This window comes from Nipponia nippon, unplaced genomic scaffold (genome assembly GCF_047370975.1).
Source record: "Nipponia nippon isolate SJK-2023a ecotype South Korea unplaced genomic scaffold, ASM4737097v1 scaffold_16, whole genome shotgun sequence".
In the NCBI taxonomy this organism is placed as follows: domain Eukaryota; kingdom Metazoa; phylum Chordata; class Aves; order Pelecaniformes; family Threskiornithidae; genus Nipponia; species Nipponia nippon.
Genome location: NW_028262332.1, coordinates 838,598 through 856,354, shown reverse-complemented (window position 1 = coordinate 856,354; position 17,757 = coordinate 838,598). Strand labels below are relative to the sequence as shown.

Genomic DNA, 17,757 nt, shown 5'->3' with positions numbered 1-17,757 from the left:
TCAGGGTTTTAATTTGACTGGCTAATTCCATGGACTTTAAAGAAGGGGAGATACTGAGCTGGGTCCTGCAGAAGGAAACGAGCTGGTGGTTGGAGAGAAGGGAGCTGGTGACAGAGGAGTCAGAGGAGGAGCACGGTTCCCTACAAACAAGGTCATGTGAATGGCTGTGTGGTGACAGGATGGAGTGATCGATGTGCAAGGAGAATAGGTCACTGGGGAGTCAGCCTGAAAGCTGAAGCCTCTCAAAATGTGTGGGACATTGTGGAAAAGAAAGTCAAAAAGACATCAAGTAAAGCCCGGCAGCTTCTCGCGCACCAGCCTGCCTCGCAGCTCCGGCTAGCGTGCTTCCCTTGGCTTATTTTTGCCCACTCCAGTCTCTGAGTAGATAAACGAGTTGGGCACTAAAAAGTTGTTCGCGCTTCCTTCTGCGCAGAGACTGGCCTGAGCCGAAGGATTGAGCCTTCGCTCCCGGGAGCAAACCCATCCCGCAGCAGGGACCAGCCCTTCCTCACCCTGGCTGCCTTCTGCGGCTGGGCCGTTCCTCCCCGAGCGGGGCCTTCCCTGGATCAGCGGCGTTTAGTGGCATTTACTGGAGGGCTCAGATTACCCCAGTGAAAATAATCGGTTATGCAAAGCTACGCTGTTTAGATTGGGTTTCTTCTGTGTGGCCAGTGAGGTGTGAAAGTCAATCTGCTCCGCAAACTCTGAGGGCACTTTCTCTGTGCTGACTTGATATGATAGCTTTGGGGTTTGGCTGTCTGGGGAAAAGCTGGCCCTGGGTTCGGTTCAAAGGGACGCAAACCACAGGTGGTTATGGTGGGACTGGGCTCGTGAACAGCACGGCGCTCCTGAATCCGGCCAGGGCTGAGTGAGCCCGGCCTGGCAAAGCAAACGGGTCCCCCGAGAGGAGGGTGCGAGGTCTGGGTCTCGCTGGGGTTGCGGAGCCCTTTGGTCGTCTCAGCCGGGAGAAGGCTGGTGTGGGCAGGCCGTGGCTTCCGACTGAATATTCTTGTTTATGGTTATATTGGTGCACTTCACAGGCTCATCGTCATGGTCCATGCAGTAAACAACAGTATAATTAGTAAATTCTCATGGTTAGGAGAAGGACTTGCTGTAGCAGGAGTGTTTCGTGGTATCCATCTTACACTTTTTTCACGATTGTCTTCCTTTTCACCCTGATAGAACCCCAGATTTGGAGTTTCAATGCAGAAAAGTCCCTGTGGACCAACAGTCCCTCCTGACTCTCCCTGCCTGCCGGCCGTGGTTTCCATGTCGTTCCTGCACAGAATTCCTGCCAGTCTGAGCTGGCGTGGCACCCGGCGGGGAGGCTGCGGCTGACCAGGGGGTTCAGGCTCAGACCCTCTGTACTGGACCCTCTGTACGATCACGGCAACGGCACGTGGCAGCCGCCGTAAGGGGCTTGCTGGCTGCTCGCTGATGTTTATAAGCACTGGAGGATCCCAAGGTGCTCAGCGTGAGGGACGGTCCAAGGGCTGCCGTCTTGGCCAGGTAATGCAAAACCGATGTAATGGGAGCGGTACGGAAAAGCAGCACATGCATATTTACATCGGTGTCAATTTATGCTGTCGCTGATCTGTGACTTACCGCAGTATCATTCATATTCAGCTTTAGTGCCAAAAACAATACTCGGCTGCTTTCTTACTTCTTAATGAAAAATACCTCTTTAAGGTTTCTTTGAAGTCCCCACCCCTGAAAATCCCCACTATATTGTCATCATTGTTACTGTTAACAGCCCCTGCCACTATCGGGAGCCTTTCCTGACAGATAGCTCTGCGGGGGCTTTGTCCGACGCTGCAATTCAGCCTTATACTATAGACAGTTTTAAATGGCTAATGACGGGCCTCCCAGGGGATTTCTGCCAAACTCTCAAAGACCTCCCAGGTTTAAAAGTGGCAGGGTGTCCTTTTCCCGGGGCCAGCCGCAGGAGGAATGCACACAGTCGGATTCTCCTACCTAAGCTGCATCAGCCTGGTTATTTTTTCAGTTGCAAAGGCTCATCCATGCGTATATAGCCAGTTGCTTAGCAGGAGAGAGATAGCTGTGTCAGTAGAGGACATGGAATAAATAGAGGAAAGCGGTTAGGTGGAAAGTATCCCCGCTAGTTTGAGGTGTTATTGCATTTTAACGTTGAAAATATCCTTTTTGAAAGTCGTAGAAAAATACGAAAGGCTTTGAAAAATTAAGCTAGGGTCTGTGTCAGAGGTAAGACAAGATCCAGTCTTCCCCAGCGTGTAGTGATGGCACAGGGATATTTCTGGGATACAAATAGGAACGTGAATGATGTCTAAATGAGCTGGGCTCCTCCGTGCCATTTTCAGAGGAGAGGCAGAAAAACACTGGAGAAGCATTGAGGGTCTGTTGGAAATGGGACTCGGACGCTTATGCCGTGATTTCATGACAGTTTTAAGTCAGCGCAGGCGGACGCCGCTGCCAGATGAAGCCGTGCCTCGCCGCTCACCTCTCCCCAACCCCGCTGCCTCTCGAAGCCCGCCTTGGCCCAGCACAAGTGCTTGTTTAACTGCAGAGTCGCTGGATCAGGGAACTGATCCCAGTTGAAACAGACCTGTCAAAACCAGATGGTTAATTTTAACCCAGCTCAGTTCCCCAGTCTGGTTCGCTCTGCAGCTGCCCAGATGTGCGTCCGGGCGGGAGGGGGGGCAGAAGGACTCTGCTGTGTCAGCACGGGCTTACGCTGGCCAAAGCCCTAGCGAGCCCACAGCTGAACGAGCTCAGGCCGGCGCTTCGACAGCCCTTGTCTGTTCAGTCCTAGCCAAATTAAGAGAATTCAGCTGGTGCCGCACAGGGTGCCAGGGGTGCTCACCGGGATGGGTGGCCCGTCCTCTGTGCCTGTCCGGTCTCTGCCCAGGAGATGAAGCCTCAGCCTGTCTCAGCCCTACCCTGTTAATATCCGTTAATATTGGACCCATCTGGCAGTTCAGAATCTGTTTTGGTTCAAATTTGATCTTCAGCTTTCTAAATGAAGTGTGCAGTCAGGTGGGTGCTTACACCCGTGTAAACAGAAACCGTACCGTTCTGATCAGCTTGTAGCTGATGTGCACCTCGCCGCAGTTTTGCATCGCGGCTGAATACAGCTCACAGTTTCTGACTGCGTTTCTCAATTTATTCATAGTGAAAAGGGCTCTTCTCGGTGATTAGCGAATGAATTTCCCAGAGAATACGTAAGAATTGGTTCATTGCTTGCGCTTGTGCTACTGTATGCAACCAAATCTTTCCTCCTGCTAAAGGAATCGAAAATAATATGTTCTCTTCTGTATTAAAATAATTTCTTTTTTTTTATTGAGGGGAAAACTGCCGTCCCTCAAAGTGATGCTGTGCCTTTAACTGGGCTACTGTTGTACGGAGTAGTTGAAGCTTCATTTAGCCTGAATGAAAAACTTGATGCATGTTGCTGAAGAGAGGAAACTGGTGGTGGATGATTTACTTGGAATGCCCTACAGCAACGAGGTTATAAATGAAGAGGGGAAACACCAAGAGCCCTGAGATCTGAACCAGAGGAAATGCACGAAGCCTTGAAGTGACCTTATGTAAATTCCTAATGATGAGACTTAATTGAACTCATTTTTTCCAGGGGTTGTAAAGATCAAAATAACAGCACCCTTGAAATGCAAAGGTCTCCAGATAACGCATATGAATGTGTGGTTGCATACAGCCGAAAACTGCCTTGGGTTTGTGTGACCAGCCTGCCCAGCAGCTGCATACTGGACCCAGTCTTGCTCCAGGGGCCCCGACTGAGGCAACGGGGCTGCTCGCGGTGCAAAAGCAATGCCTAGCGTCTAAATCCTGCCTTCCATCCCCGTGTCGAAGCTGCCTCCGCTTCAATGCTTATTTTAAACCCTCTGTTTCCACGCTGGGTCCCAGGCTGGCGTGCCCCGCGATGCGAACGGCTGCTTGCGAAACGAGCTTGTGTCCTCAGCCCGGCTCCGCGGGGGCGAGTGCCCCATTGCACAGACACGGAAATCCCAGTGAGGAGAAGCAGAGCAGCCCTCGAGGGGTCGCCGGGCTGTGCCCTTCTCCCTGAGGTTGGTTCCCGACGTGAAATAACGCGGGCATGTGTTCAGTGTGACGGTGTCGGAAAATGATACGGAGACTGTCAAGACTGAATTCCTGCGCTGTTCCTAGAGCTTGAGATTTTTTCCTCTGTGCTTGCGTTCGGCTCTAGGGTTCATTCTCCTCTTTCCTAGTAATGCATTTGGGGTAACGTGAAGAAATATTGACCTGGGAAGAAAAAGCAAGTGGTCACTGCTGTGAAAAACAGTTATTACTGATTCTGGTGCCTAAATTCTCTGGGCTGGTGTTTTCCAAGGACTAGCAGAATTAGGTACCCACATGCACCGAATGTCTGTGAAACACCAGCTGCCAAAGTCTCCCGAGTTTCATTCAAAATACCGGATTAATTGATTTATTTAGATTCATAAACTGCAGCAGAGAGCAGGAGGCTCTGACCCAGTGAGAAACGGCGGATATGGCTGTGAACAGCAGGCTAATGAAGATGAAAAACCTCCCCTGTCCAGAGTAATCCAAACACAGTCTTACATATGAGTCTGTTGGCCCAAGTGCAGCTGTTTGTCTTTTCAGTAATCTGAAGCCGGAGCAGTACCCTGAGAAGCAAAGGGGACAGTGACTGTTTGTACGTAGCGGAGGTCAGCTGCGCTGCTGCCTAAACCGAACAGCTTCCCGTGGCGGAGGTGAACTCGGTGGCACAGCGGTGCCACCACGGCTCCGGGGACGTACTCCCGTGGGCACAGCCCGGCTTCCCGGCTCCGCCGGACCCAAAGAGAGCAAGAAACTCGCCGTCTTCCCTTCAGAGGGAAGCTGGAAAATCTTCTCTGTATTTAAAGTTCCCATGGCTGCAGTTTGAATTTGGCATGCAGTTGGCCATGGGGTTATCTGAGGTCATGTACTCAAATAGTTGTAGATAAAACAAGGGCCTGTTTGGATTGGAAATCTCCAGAGGGCTTTTCCTTTGCGCGCGGGTAATGATATTGCAAGAGGACATGAGCCAAAATAAAGATTCGGCTCCGTATGCAGTAGCTCAGTAAAATAAAATGAGCAATGGAAAAAAAAGAAGACAAAAAAAGAAAAAAAAAAAAAAAAGACTGTTTTCATTACGTTATTTTCTGAACTTGCTGTTGAGATGGAGGAATTACAGCCAAGGAGAGGGAGTCCTGCAGCAAGGCGCCGTCCAGGACTGGGCTCGCCGCACCGCTCTTCCAGGAAACTCCCTGGAGCTGCAGAAAGCCGCCGCTTTTCGGCCGCGCGTACCTGCCTGCGGGCGCAGCCGGTGCCCCCGCCGCGGCGCAGGCCCCTGCGCCGCAGAGCCAGCGGCGGGGCGCGGGGGACGCTGCCCTGTGGCTTCCCCGGCTGCAGCCCCGGCCGCCTCTGGCCTGGTAGCTCCTGCTCCTCTGCTGAAGGGATTTGTTTCCAAAAATCCCTAGCAGTTGGGGCAGTTATAAAGAGGGAGAAGTTAATGGGTTTTGGAAGTTAGAGAGGGAATAAGATTCTGTCGGGCTCTTTCACAAGCCCTTGGGCTTTTATGGGAAACTATTTACTCACCGCTTAATGGAAGACTGCAGAGCAGAGCACATTTGGACAAGAAATGTGATTCAGTACTTTTCCAAGCTGCCATTAGAGAAAAGCGTATGCTTGTAACAACAGCTCCCTTCCTTGCTCGCTGCCTGCTACAACGATCCTCATGGCTTCGCAGCCTGTTGTTATGAAAGTAAGTGAAATGCAGAAGCAAAATGACAAAGTTGGGAAGAAAATTAGGGCTCTGGGGGCTTTCTGTCTTCCTGTGGTGCACACGGGTGCTGTGGTGATAGATGCTGCTATAAAAGCGTCACCCAACAGGTAGGGAGAAAGTAAAGACGAGACAGGAATGAGGAGGAAAAGACGGAGGAGAAGGTGTTCACTGCACTTCACGGCATGCTGTGGCTCAGGGCTCTGGGGAAACCGAAACAGGACTCTCCTCTTGGTGCCATCCTGCCCCTGGGCCTGATGAAAGCACGCAGGGGCTGCGGTGGGGTGGGTGGTATCGGCTTTGCTGGCCTGCAGGCGCCTGCTCTGTTGGGAGCCAGGGCCGCCGTGGTCGGGGAGCAGCTCCGCGGCCTGCCCGGTCTCCATTGCTCGTGCTCTCAGCTCCCACAGGGGGCTGCAGTATGAGGAATCCGCCTGCCCGCACTCGAAATCCCTGTGGAGCGTGGTTGGGCACGTTCTGCCAAGCTGCCGCGTTTCAGATGTGCGTTTCGGGTGGCATTGTGACGGGTGGCACGTAGGCAGGGCCACCTCGGGCTCTCAGCGGGAGCGGGCTGGTCCCACATGGGGAGGTCCTCTTTGAGAAGAGAGCGTGTCCCACACTGTGCAGGGTCACCCAGGCGTTTCGTGGACCTGCTGCATGTCCTTTAGGGCTTTCTCCTGAGAACGAGGAACGTACAAACCTCTTACTAATATGAGTTTCATGTCTGTGTAGAAATCATCTGAAAACAGCTTGCAGCTTTGTCATGATTGTTTATTGTGTTGGGTTTAAGATTGCTTGCCGAGGAACTCCAGGCGCGGATGTTTTGTTGGTGGCTGTGGACATGAGGAACCCAACTCCCACTGAGTTTACGGGGATTCGTGTATCCCTCTCCTCTGGGCTGCTGAGAAGAATTCAGCCTCAGTCAACGAATCTTTATCTGTGCCTTCATTAGAGTTCACTCAAGGTGCTCGTTGGAGACTTTGGGAGTTTGAGAGGTTGAATTCATCGATGGATTTTTTTCGGTCCCCTGTCTGGATGGAAACGACTGATAAACGTCGGTTTCTGGCGCACATTCTGAAGTTTACGTCTTCACAATTCAGTTTCTGCCTGTATATGCTTCAAATGTATATTCACATTCTTTCTGTGAAGCCAGTTTGTTAGTAGGGAAGGAGTCATAAAAAGGTCATGTATTCATCAGGATTCATTTTTAGAAAGGGAACAAGGCTGCATGCATGTCTCCTTGGAGCACTGGCCCTGCTTTTCTCCTTATAGGGAGTATTTTAATAATGGTAACACTGTCGTTTTTCAGCTTATGGAGACATACAACAACGTTCCCAAAAAGCCTTAGTTGCAGTCAATGCCACCAAGGGGTTTTCTCTCTCTGTGCATCCTGTGATTCTACGCTGTGCGTGTTACTACAGCCTTCCTGTATCTTGTGGACGTGGTGTTTCTTAATGTGCTTACAGTGTGCTTTTAGTACTTGTCTCATGACAAATCGCTAATCAAATACTTTAGGTCTATAGGGTTCCATCAAAAGCACTTTGGAGCTGCTGGGTTTCTTTCTGAGCATGCATGGATGTACTGGGGAAAAACACTAAGTCCTTACTGACCAGAGAAAGTTAAAGCAGGAGGGCTTGGCACTGGATAGATCCTTACGGTGAGATACAGACCCCTGTAAAAGTGACATTTTCTCCCTAGAAGGCCTGGGTGCAAATCTTCCTTGGGAGACGGTTACAGAGGACATTACCGCCGTTCCCGCTGCGGGCCGGTGGGTTGTGCGGCTGGGCTGGGCTGGGGCTGTCCGTACGGTTGTGTGCTGTCCGTACGGTTGTGTGCTGTCCACTGGAGCACAGGGCAGGATCGCCTGCCCCGGTGCCAGCTGGAAGGGGACAGAGGGTGACTGATGTGGCAGTGCGCTGGCGGGCAGTACCCTCCCAGACGAAAGCCAGCCAGGACAAGTCAGTTTGAATTTTTTAATCTTTTTTTTTTGGAATATGAACTGGCTCCCTGATTTTGTGTTGTGTTAGCGCTTCGCGTCATGTGCCTGCGCTGCCTTTGATCCCGGAGCAGCAGCTTTGCTGCTGGATTTGCTGTATTGTCACACTGCAGCCTGTGTCTCCCGTTTACCTCTCCTGGGCCATAATCCATTTTACAGAACCTCATCTGAGTTTAGCAGGATTGTTATTCTGGCTCAAAATAAACTCAGGACTCGATAGAAGTGCCCAGGACCTGGTTTGCAGTGCACTGGCAAAGCCGGGAGGACGAGGGAGACATTTGTCACCTGAAGGGTCTGTATGATTTAACCAAACACACACATCTGGCAGTTTTATGATGGTGACATTTTGCATTTTTTTTCCCCAGCAGTAGAGCAAAATTAATCAGAAATGCTTTGGAACAACAACTGTTTTATAGCGATCATAGCATGCGTGCAAGAGGAGGCTTGTCATCATGGCAGCCTCGGAGCTAATTTGCTGAGACATTCAACTGCCTTTAAATCTCCAGTAGAGAATTTTTGCATTTCTGGTCGTGGGTCACTTGTGCTAATTTGGCATCTCTCTTAGAGCAATTTACATTTTTCTTTCAGCACAAACACTTATCCTCTCTAATAATGAGAACGCTCCTGTGCTTGGTTTTGGGGGTGGTGGTGAAAGTAGTTCAAATCTGAAGAGAGGCAGCTGTTCTCCTTGGCTCACCAGCGTGTTCCAGGCATTTGTTGAGCCTACAGAGGAAACACATTCTTAGAGTCTGTGTCAGGAAACCAGCTTCGAAGGCAGAAAAGTCGTGTGAATTTTCAGTGTTCCTGTAAGACCTATAATTTGTTACAGCGCTGTGGGTGCTGCAGTTCATTTGTGGTGTATGCTAGTGAAGCCCTCACAGGATTTGCACTGCAACACGTTTAGCAGATTTTAATCTAACGTTATTGAGTTGAATCAGAAGTTGCATGAGAAGTGAAGGTTGGGACCTGTGGTCGTTAGTGCAGAGAGACGTACTCCTGACATGAGTTGAGGCCCGTGGGTTTGAGTGTAGACTGGCCAAGAAACGAGATTTTGTCAATGCAATACAAGTAAGACTGTTCCTAAAATAATTTAATATTAAATGCGTGAAGCAAGCCTCGGGTCCTGCCCTGTCCTGCGTGTCCCAGAGTTGGAAGAACAGCGAGGCAGTTGTCCCCGAGCTGCTCGATGCTGGTCGGCTTGAAGGCTCTGGAGAGGCTGTTTACCAGTGAGATCAGAAGGGTGCTGTGTTGGTTGCAGGATACGGAGGTGCCAACGCCTTCTGGAAGAGGACAGTGGTACCTGAGAGAGACTGAAGTCCATGAGAGCTCTCGCACAAGCAAAGTGCAAAGCAGGGACCAGAGCAGAAGTGTCAGAGGAGAACTAGGCGCTGGTGACCCAGCCTCCCTCTGAAGAGTCTGGGAGGGTCACGGCCCTCAGGGCAGATGAACAGGACGAGAAACGAGGGATTTCTATTAGAAAAGGAGATGGTGGGACTGAACCTGGACAATTGAATAGTCTTTGCAGATTCCCCCTTCCATGCCAGCAAGCTTTGATTTCAGGTTTAAAGCAAAAACCTTAATTGAGATCAGTCCTTCAAGCCTAGGTAACATTTTTCCAAAAGATAAAAGTGCAAACCAGCAACTTCCCAGGAGCAGGAGACCTCTGAAAGAGAGATTATTTGTGTGTTGCTTGTCCAAGCGACAATGATTAAAGGTTTCTTAGCAGGCTTGTTAGAGATTTGAGCCGCTGCTTTGAAATTCCATCTCCAGCTGGAAACTCACAGAAACCTTTGGGCCAACAGCACTTTTTTCCTTGGAATATTTGATATCAATGCTTTGGTACAAATCTCTAATTTGTGTGCAGCTTCTGCTTTGCAACTCATCTACCTTGGCAGAAGACAGCCAGCCGGTGAGAAGCTGGGATTACTGGAAAAATCCACATTGTCCTGGAAAAGAACGTGGGGACCTCACAATCCTGCCTTGAGATAAACTCTCATCACAGCCAGTTTAGGAGCTGGAAGTATTTTGCATCCCTCCCCTTTCTTCTCTGTGAATATAGAAGCTTTTAACCCTGCTCCATACCCGTGATGGATCGTTTGGAAATACAGAGCATAATCCTTTGTCTTTTTGGAACTAAGGAATCTTTTAAATAAAACTTTGAAAGGCAGCCTCTGCGTTCAGCCCAGCACAGGCTTGGCGGCTCGATGTCGGTGTGCAGGTGCAGATGTGCAGGTGAAGCTCCGCTGCGTGCACGCGGTGAGGCCGAGGCACGCGGGACGGCTCTGCACGCCCTCGCGTTGGTGGTTTTTTCCTCTGTGCTTGGAGCAGTTGTGTGAGTGCATCTCTTTCTTCTCAAAAACGCATTCCGAAGGAACCCAGGAGAAACGAGTGGCCTCCTGACAAGGTCTGCACTGCTCCCGTGCTCCGGTGGCCACAGGAGGGACCTGCTGGTGGTGGCTGTGGGCCACGCAGTCCAGCGCACGCCTGGGCTCTGGCTTTCCCTCCTCGGTGTTGGGAGACACTAACGCCGTACATGTGCGACCCCGAAGCAACACGTGCTCTCGCTGCTGCTGCTGCGGTACCTCAGCCGGGCCTGGCGGTCTGGGATGGGTGCTGGGTAGCTGCATCTTACTGGCAGGGCTGCTTGGCAAAGGCTTTCAGAAAGCATTTCCATGGAAGAAAGTCCCGCCTCACCATCTCTCCCCCCACCCCCAGTCACAGGCATCTTTGTGTAGCCCTTCCCCGTCGCTGTTTTCCCATGGCAAGAAGTGCCTAGTTCAGAAAGCATCAGCCCCAAGCCCTTTGATCTTTTCTTCCTCAAGAGAAAAAAGATTAAAAAGAGACAAGAAGTTAAGGATTTGTGAGGGGGAACGGAACATGAATAGCAAATTCTGCTGCGGAGGTCACCTCCCCCCGGCTTTCTTCCTGTGTGATCAGGAGGAGGGAAGGGTGCGAGCGGGTCTGTTGGGGGATCCAGGCAGGAGGGGAGAGAACTGGGGGCAGAGGAGTGGGGGCGGAGTGGCGAAGCCCTTCAAAAGGAACAATGCCTGCAAGCTCCGCATTGTTAGGCAGCCCTTTACAGAGAGTGCCTTGAATACAGGTTATAAATTCTTTGGCCATTGAGAGCTCTCCAAACCTGACTCCATCCTGCACTAAACCAGGCCTGAGCCCTATCAGTTGCATAGCAATGAATTCATTTACATCTGGATAGTTAATCTCCAATTCACTTGACAGTTTATCTCACCCTTGGAAGAGCGAGCAGTGCCTGCTCTATTGTGTCGAAGCCGGTCTATGATCATCAGCTAGGCTAGCACCTCTTTTTTGTGCACACCAAAGATAAGAGGGTGGGTGCTGAGCGTACGAAACGCGCAGTTATTACCCCAAGCCCTTGATTCTGTGGTACTTTGACTTGACGTCCTCCCCATATTTACCCTTCACCTTTTCAGTGTGGAAATGCCATATCCCTCCCTCGGTTACTGTCGCAGTACAACTGAAGTACTGCTTGGCTAATATGAATGGCATTAGATGAACACAATCCAGAACTATTTAGTTTGTTCTCATTTACTGAGATCTCTTAACGCTGCACTGATCTTTATCTCTGGCTCTTTTGCACAGATCCCCCAAGGACGAAGCACTGCTCTCGTTCCAGCGTGGCTCAGCAGAGCATCTTCCAGGGGGATGCCACGGACAGTGGCCTGCAGCTGCTTCGCAGGGGCTGCGAGAAGCCCGGGGTGTCCTGCGGGGATGGGAGAGGCATCATCCGCCCAAAACCCCAGCAGGAGGAGGCGAGCCTGCCTGTGAGCCAAGCCCTTTTGAGTAGCACTGATTTGGCCCATTGCAAATGGGGAAGTAATTACAGTAATGCACATCCAAATGGGCAGTGATGTGGAGAGGAACTCATTGCTTTCGGGCCGCGTGGGCATGTGGAGGTGAGAACAGGGCCTGTTTTGGCAGATTGACCAACTTTCTGTTCGTGTCAGCAAAGTGGATCAGGAAGGGAGACCTTGGGGGTCAGAGGACAAAGTTAAGCGTGAGAATTCCTTGATTTATTCGTATTTTTAAGTCTCCAACTTTAATTTCCTGCAGTCAGTATTTGTGTGTATTTGATGTGGTTTGGACATGACCTGTAGAAGGGCCACTCTAATTAAAATATCCCTCTTCTTTTATCTAGAGTGGCTGCAAATCTTTAACCGGTCCTTTTGTTTCCCCTAACACACAGTGCGCTTAGTTCTGCTCTGGTCATGAGAATTACGTCTGAAAGGTTTAGTGTGGTTGACACTAACCGGTGAAAAATAGTGAGGTAAAGTAAAAAATGATGCGATTTAAAAACTAATAAGTTGAGGCAGGAAAGCAACTTCGGCTTTTTCTTTAAGTACTAAAGAATCTTTTGTTTGTCTGCAGCCAGGAGAGTCAGAAATGTTTCCTTTCCCAATGAAAGCTCAAACTGTCACTGAGTCACAGCAGCCCGGCAGCTGAAACTGGAAGTGGAGCTCCAGGTCTCCAAAGACTGGTAATAGCCCCATGTCTTGGGGGCCTTACCTCTCCTTGGGAGGACCTGTGGCATGAAGGTCATGGGAGAAGTTCTTCAGTGACGAGCAGCTTCAGACTGTGTGAGCAGTGTGTCTCCAACAGGAGTGTGACTGTATTTCTTGTTTGTGACCTCTAACTGTAATGGTTTTAGTATTGGAAGATCTGGCTCAGCGATGTGGCCATCACTGTTGCTGATCTTCCTTCAGCATGAGACTCCAGTCCATGCTGGAGTCTATCTGGATAGACTCTATCCATCCAGATGATGCTAGCTGGGCCTGTCTTTGAGTCACTTTTCCTTCCTTTCCACATTGTTCTGAGGAAGCCAGTGAGCAGCCAGCAAACCAGCAACTTACACCAGCCTGCAATGTCTTCTGGGTGTGACATATAATGGGGTCGATATTGCGTTCTTGAGGAACACTGCTAGTAGCACTGTAATAGTAATATCATAGAATCGTTTAGGTTGGAAAAGACCCTTAAGATCATCAAGTCCAACCATTAACCCAGCACTGCCCAGCCCACCCCTAAACCATGTCCCTGAGCACCACATCTCCCCGGCTTTTAAGTACCCCCAGGGTTGGGGACTCAGCCCCTGCCCTGGGCAGCCTGGGCCAGGGCCTGACAGCCCTTTGGGGGAAGAAGTTTTTCCTAATATCCAACCCAAACCTGCCCTGGTGCAGCTTGAGGCCGTTCCCTCTCGTCCCATTGCTTGTTCCTGGGGAGAAGAGACCGACCCCCCCGGCTCCAGCCTCCTTTCAGGCAGTTGCAGAGAGCGATGAGGGCTCCCCTCAGCCTCCTCTTCTCCAGGCTGAGCCCCCCCAGCTCCCCCAGCCGCTCCTCCCCAGCCTTGTGCTCCAGCCCCTGCCCCAGCCTCGCTGCCCTGCTCTGGCCACGCTCCAGCGCCTCCATGGCCTTCGTGGGGTGAGGGGCCCAGCGCTGAGCACAGGATTCGAGGGGCGGCCTCACCAGTGCCCAGCACAGGGGGACGATCCCTGCCCTGCTCCTGCTGGCCACACTGTTCCTGATATAAGCCAGGATGCCAGGATACCCCAGGCCCTTTCCCGCCGGGCAGCTCCCAGCCGCTCCTCCCCACGCCTGCAGCGGTGCCTGGGGTTGTTGTGCCCCAAGTGCAGGACCCGGCCCTGAGCCTTGCTGACCCTCACCCAGTGGCCTGGGCCCATCGCCCCAGCCTGGCCAGGGCCCTCTGCAGGGCCTCCCTGCCCTCCAGCAGATCGACACTTCCACCCAGCTCGGTGTCATCTGCAAACTGACTGAGGGTGCCCTCGATCCCCTCGTCCAGATCATTGATAAGGATATTAAAGCATAGGGCAAAAAGACAGATGCCTATCCCTCAGAATTTATTCTGTAATGATAAAGATGGAGACAGAAGGGAGAGCATGAGGAGACAGCAAGCTGCAGAGGTCCTGACCCTCCTGAGATGGTGAGAATGTAAAAATACGTCCCTGACAGTAAGAGGCAGTTGAATGTCACGATAAGATATGAATGGACCAGAAGTGGAAGTGGCCCCTCAGCACTGAATGAGAAGTGATGGGTGTGAATGGGAGAGGCCAGAGAAGCAGCTGACGTTGGGTTTGGAAGTGAGAGGAGAGGCAGGAACAGGGCACAGAGGGGCGAGCGGCCATGGCGTGGGCGGGAAATGGTCGTTGCAGTAACGCTCCACTGAATGAGTGTGGGACAAAATGGCATTTGCTGAGACTGGAGGAAAAGATGCTGCAGGAGTTGCGAGGAGGTGGTGAAAGCCTTGCAGGACCTCCTGGTGAAAGTGCCGCAGGCGGGGGCAGCTCGCTACCCTGCACCAGCTCGTGATAAAAAAGCCACAGCCAACAGAGAGTCAGCTGTTGTCAAGAAAATGGAAATTTTGGTGGAGGTTTGGAAAGGGAAGGCGTAGTCTCAGAATGACGTACTGCAAAGAGCCCCCAGCTGCTGGAGGAGCTGGGGAACCCCGTGGTGGGACTGCCAGCTAACCTGGGAGCGCACCGGCGCTGCAGAGAGAGGTGCTGAGCAGCATCTTCCCATGCTTGCTGTTACCCAGTGGTAACGTGAGTAACAGCTGTAGCTCAGTCAAGGTTGAGTGATGCTTTTATCCCATCCCTTTTCTGAGCCACAGGTCCCCCCTGCCCTCGGGACCAGGGTCGGAGTTCACTAGCAATGTCACGGGAGCCAGAGCCGTCTCCTTGCAGCCGGCTTACAGCCAGCTTGGGAATGCCGCTCACCAGCCTCCGCCGTGGGCCGGCCTGCGCTTGGAGCGGCTTCTGCTCTTGAGGGGCGGGAGGCAAGCGGGGAAGAAGACCTATGCAGGAATGAGGTTGGAGAATTTGGGATGGGGGAGGGGAAAGGTGTGCCATGCCATCGCCACTGCCTGCTACAGGCAGCGTGGCGGAGAGGCAGGGATGTGAGGCTGAAAGGGGGACAGGCGGGGATGGAGACAGCTCCATGAGCTTGTTCTGATCTTCTTCAGCCTCTCGTGGTGGCCTGTTCCAGGGGCAGGTGATGAAGCTCCACCCTCACCCATGGCTGTCTATGTCATGGCCTGAAGCACGGCCTCTCCTCGCCTGGAACCACGAGCCCTCTCAGTGTTTCTGAGCTCCTCTGGAGCAAAGCGTGTGCTTTGCAGGGTGTTATTCTCGGAGGTGTGGTTTCAGATATCCTCTTGGCCGAGAGCAGCGGGTGGGAGCTGGGACACAGAAGTGTGGTCCAAACCACAGGAGTCTTTTCCTAGGCTGCATCTGGGTCCGAGGGGCCGTGGTGTCCCATGGAGCGAGCGTGGTGCTCACCATCAGCCAAGCACCTGAAGATGACTGTATTCCTGTGTCAATGACCACGGGGCCGAGTGTCTCCTTTGTCTTTGCAGCGTGTGGACATACATTTTTAGTTGTTTAATAATAACATTTTTATTTGCCAACACAATTTTCAAATTTCATCTACTCCTCAGTTTTTCTTTTCTTGGGATGTTGCTGTGAAACATGCAGGTCCAGGAGACTGAAGCTTCTTTCTAGCGTCAGCTTGTAGTGATTCAGCCACAATACAGGATAGGCTGCTGTCTGCAGGGACCGCAGCTCGCCGGCGTGTTCAAAGGAGAGAGCTTGTGTCCATTGCCAGGGTAATTCCTCATCCTCGGGAGGAAGGTCATCTCCATTTGGGTGCCATAGTCTTTGTAGGTGTATAACAATGTTTTGGAGGCATTTGTTAATTAGCGTTGGTATTCTGGAGACTTCCGCCAGAAAAGAAACCTCCCCCAGGTTTGTCTTCTCACTTGTTGCTGGCAGCTGAGGATGAGTGTGACTGCCTCCCCGCGATGAAGCCACCCTGGCTGTGACGCTGTGCGCTGAGCCGTGCTCCCCGCTCACCCTGGGTGACGTGCCGTGGGCACGCTCAGCACCATCGGACCAGCCCGCTGCATCCCAGCCGCACTTCGTGTCCCCCGCTGTTTCAATTCCGATAAATTCAACAGGCGCGGGCCAGGCCGCGGTACGCCCCGCGCGCGTTGCCGTGCTGGCCGCTGGAGGCCAGGTGCTGGCTGTAGTTGGAAGCATCAGGGCAGGAGCAGGTTTGCATAAGAGAGCACAAAGTGGAACTTGCCTTTTTACAGTGAGTTTATATTTTCTTAAAAAAGGGCCATTTTACCCCAGATTGGCCCATTTCCCATTCTTTGTTTCACCTGACCTTATCGTGCCGTGGTTCTCCTGCTGCTGGAAACCCTGGTTGTGTTTCATCTCCTGAGGCACCAGCGGGGCTGGGAGAGTCCTTGCAAGGTTTAAGCTGTTGCTGTTAGCAGCTATTGGCATTTCTTTTTTTCTGCTTCATCTGAGAAGAGCCATTTTATCTCCCGGTGGGAGGAGTTTGGGGCTGACTGGCTGCTGGGGAATGAGACGCTGAGAAATACTGGGATTGATGACTGGAACAGCTCAGGTACCAGCACAGTGCATCCTTCGACCCCTGGGGTCGTTAGCCCGGGGTTGAATGTCATTTCGGTGTGCGATAGCAGAACGAGGCCTTTTCCAAGCAAAATTACGTTACTAACCTTAAAATCTGTGGGGAGAGTCACTGTTTGGTAAATAAATTAATGGATGTGAAAAAGCAACATCCTGTTTCAAAGCACGAAAAAGAGCATTTTTCCTACAGAAATGAGACAGGCTTGTGGTTTTTTATGTTTCTTTTTTGTGCTCAAGTGGAAGAGCGGGGAATCATTGCTCCCTATGGAATTAATCCTGCTCTGCCTTCACAACTCCTCGTCTAAGTGTTTAAATGCCTTTTATTGTTCCTTGGTGTAGGAGCAAATTGCTGTTTCTTGTGTTAATGTCTAGTGACCCACAGCCATCTCTCCACATGAAAGATGTTTTCTGTCTTTCTTATCTGGTCTGTGGTTTTTGTTTTTAAAACAGCCTAACGCAACTTTATTTTATTTTACTTCTGTGTATGCGTTTCAATAAAAATAAATTATAATAAATAGCATTAATATAAATATTATGGTTAGGAATTAAGCTAAACAAAATTAGGATGTTCAAAGCTGTGTTTTCTGTAGAAGCTAATGAAGCCCCTTTCTGCCTCACGTTATGGCAGTCAGTAAAGCGGGACACAGGGCACAGTACGCGGATGGGACGCGGACGGGACGGGGTGGCACATTTGGCATTTGCTCGTTTGAAATTTCAATCATAATGTCTCACTAACTCGGTTGCTTGCATCTAAGTTCCTTGCATTTTTTTTTTTAATTAAAAAAACAGGTCTTTTATTTCTTCTTCCGCTGAATCGGCGCTCGCGTGCGGGCTCGGGAGGCGCAGGGGAGTCAGTTCTCACCCCGGCGAGCAGAGCTGTCGCCGTTTGTAAATGGCATTTCCTCGTGCAAGCACGGGGGTCAGCGTCTCGCTCAGGACTCTCCGTGCCGAGCCCGAAGGTTCAGGTCACGTTGGTTTTACAAGCAGGTTTAGAATTTACACTTGCACCCAGGCCGCATCTGGAAAATGTCTTGATTAGCTGATGATCATCACATTTTCATGCTCAGCTATCTGGAAACCAGCCCTACGGGACTGCATGAAATGCTTGCGTTTGGGCGGGTGTTTGTCGGTGTCTGGGTATGGGAATTGCCGCTGAATTTGCTCCTGGAAAACCTTGGGGCGTGCTGGATTGTGCTTCTCCAGGGCTGCGGGGCAGAAGTCCTCTCTTCTGCCGCCTCCCTCGCAGAGACGGCAACTTTCTGTGAATATCTGTTATCTTCCATGACGAAAGCCAGATGAGTAATTGCTGCTACTTATACTATTGAACTTTGCTAAAGAAATTCTCCACTGGGTTAAGAACAAGCATGACAAATCTCATCCCAAAGGACTGGAGGCGGGGAGCGGTAACTTATAAGCCATGAAAAACAAGAGCTCTTAATGGAAAATGGCTTCACACCATAACACTTGGCACTCACCCTTCCACGCTTCAACCTGCGTGGTCGGTG

General features: G+C 51.2%; 1 protein-coding gene across 24 annotated transcripts in view; it reads left to right on the top strand.

The window, feature by feature from the left end:
- Positions 1–17,757, top strand: part of EXD3 (exonuclease 3'-5' domain containing 3) — a 301,259-nt gene that overhangs the window by 173,478 nt on the left and 110,024 nt on the right. Inside the window, exons 21-22 of one of the 24 annotated variants that reach the window (XR_015703803.1) lie at positions 3,324–5,761; positions 11,388–11,478. The exons of 19 other annotated variants lie outside the window; for them this stretch is intronic. Coding sequence is in view for 3 of the 5 variants with exons in the window: in XM_087753506.1 (XP_087609632.1) it covers positions 11,388–11,573 (186 nt within the window). In the remaining 2 variants the exon portion in view is untranslated. Of the gene's footprint in view, positions 1–1,182; positions 1,510–3,323; positions 5,966–9,636; positions 9,855–11,387; positions 11,827–17,757 lie in introns of those variants that run through there. 4 more of the 24 variants (XR_015703802.1, XM_087753506.1, XM_087753507.1 and 1 more) reach the window with 4 other exon arrangements.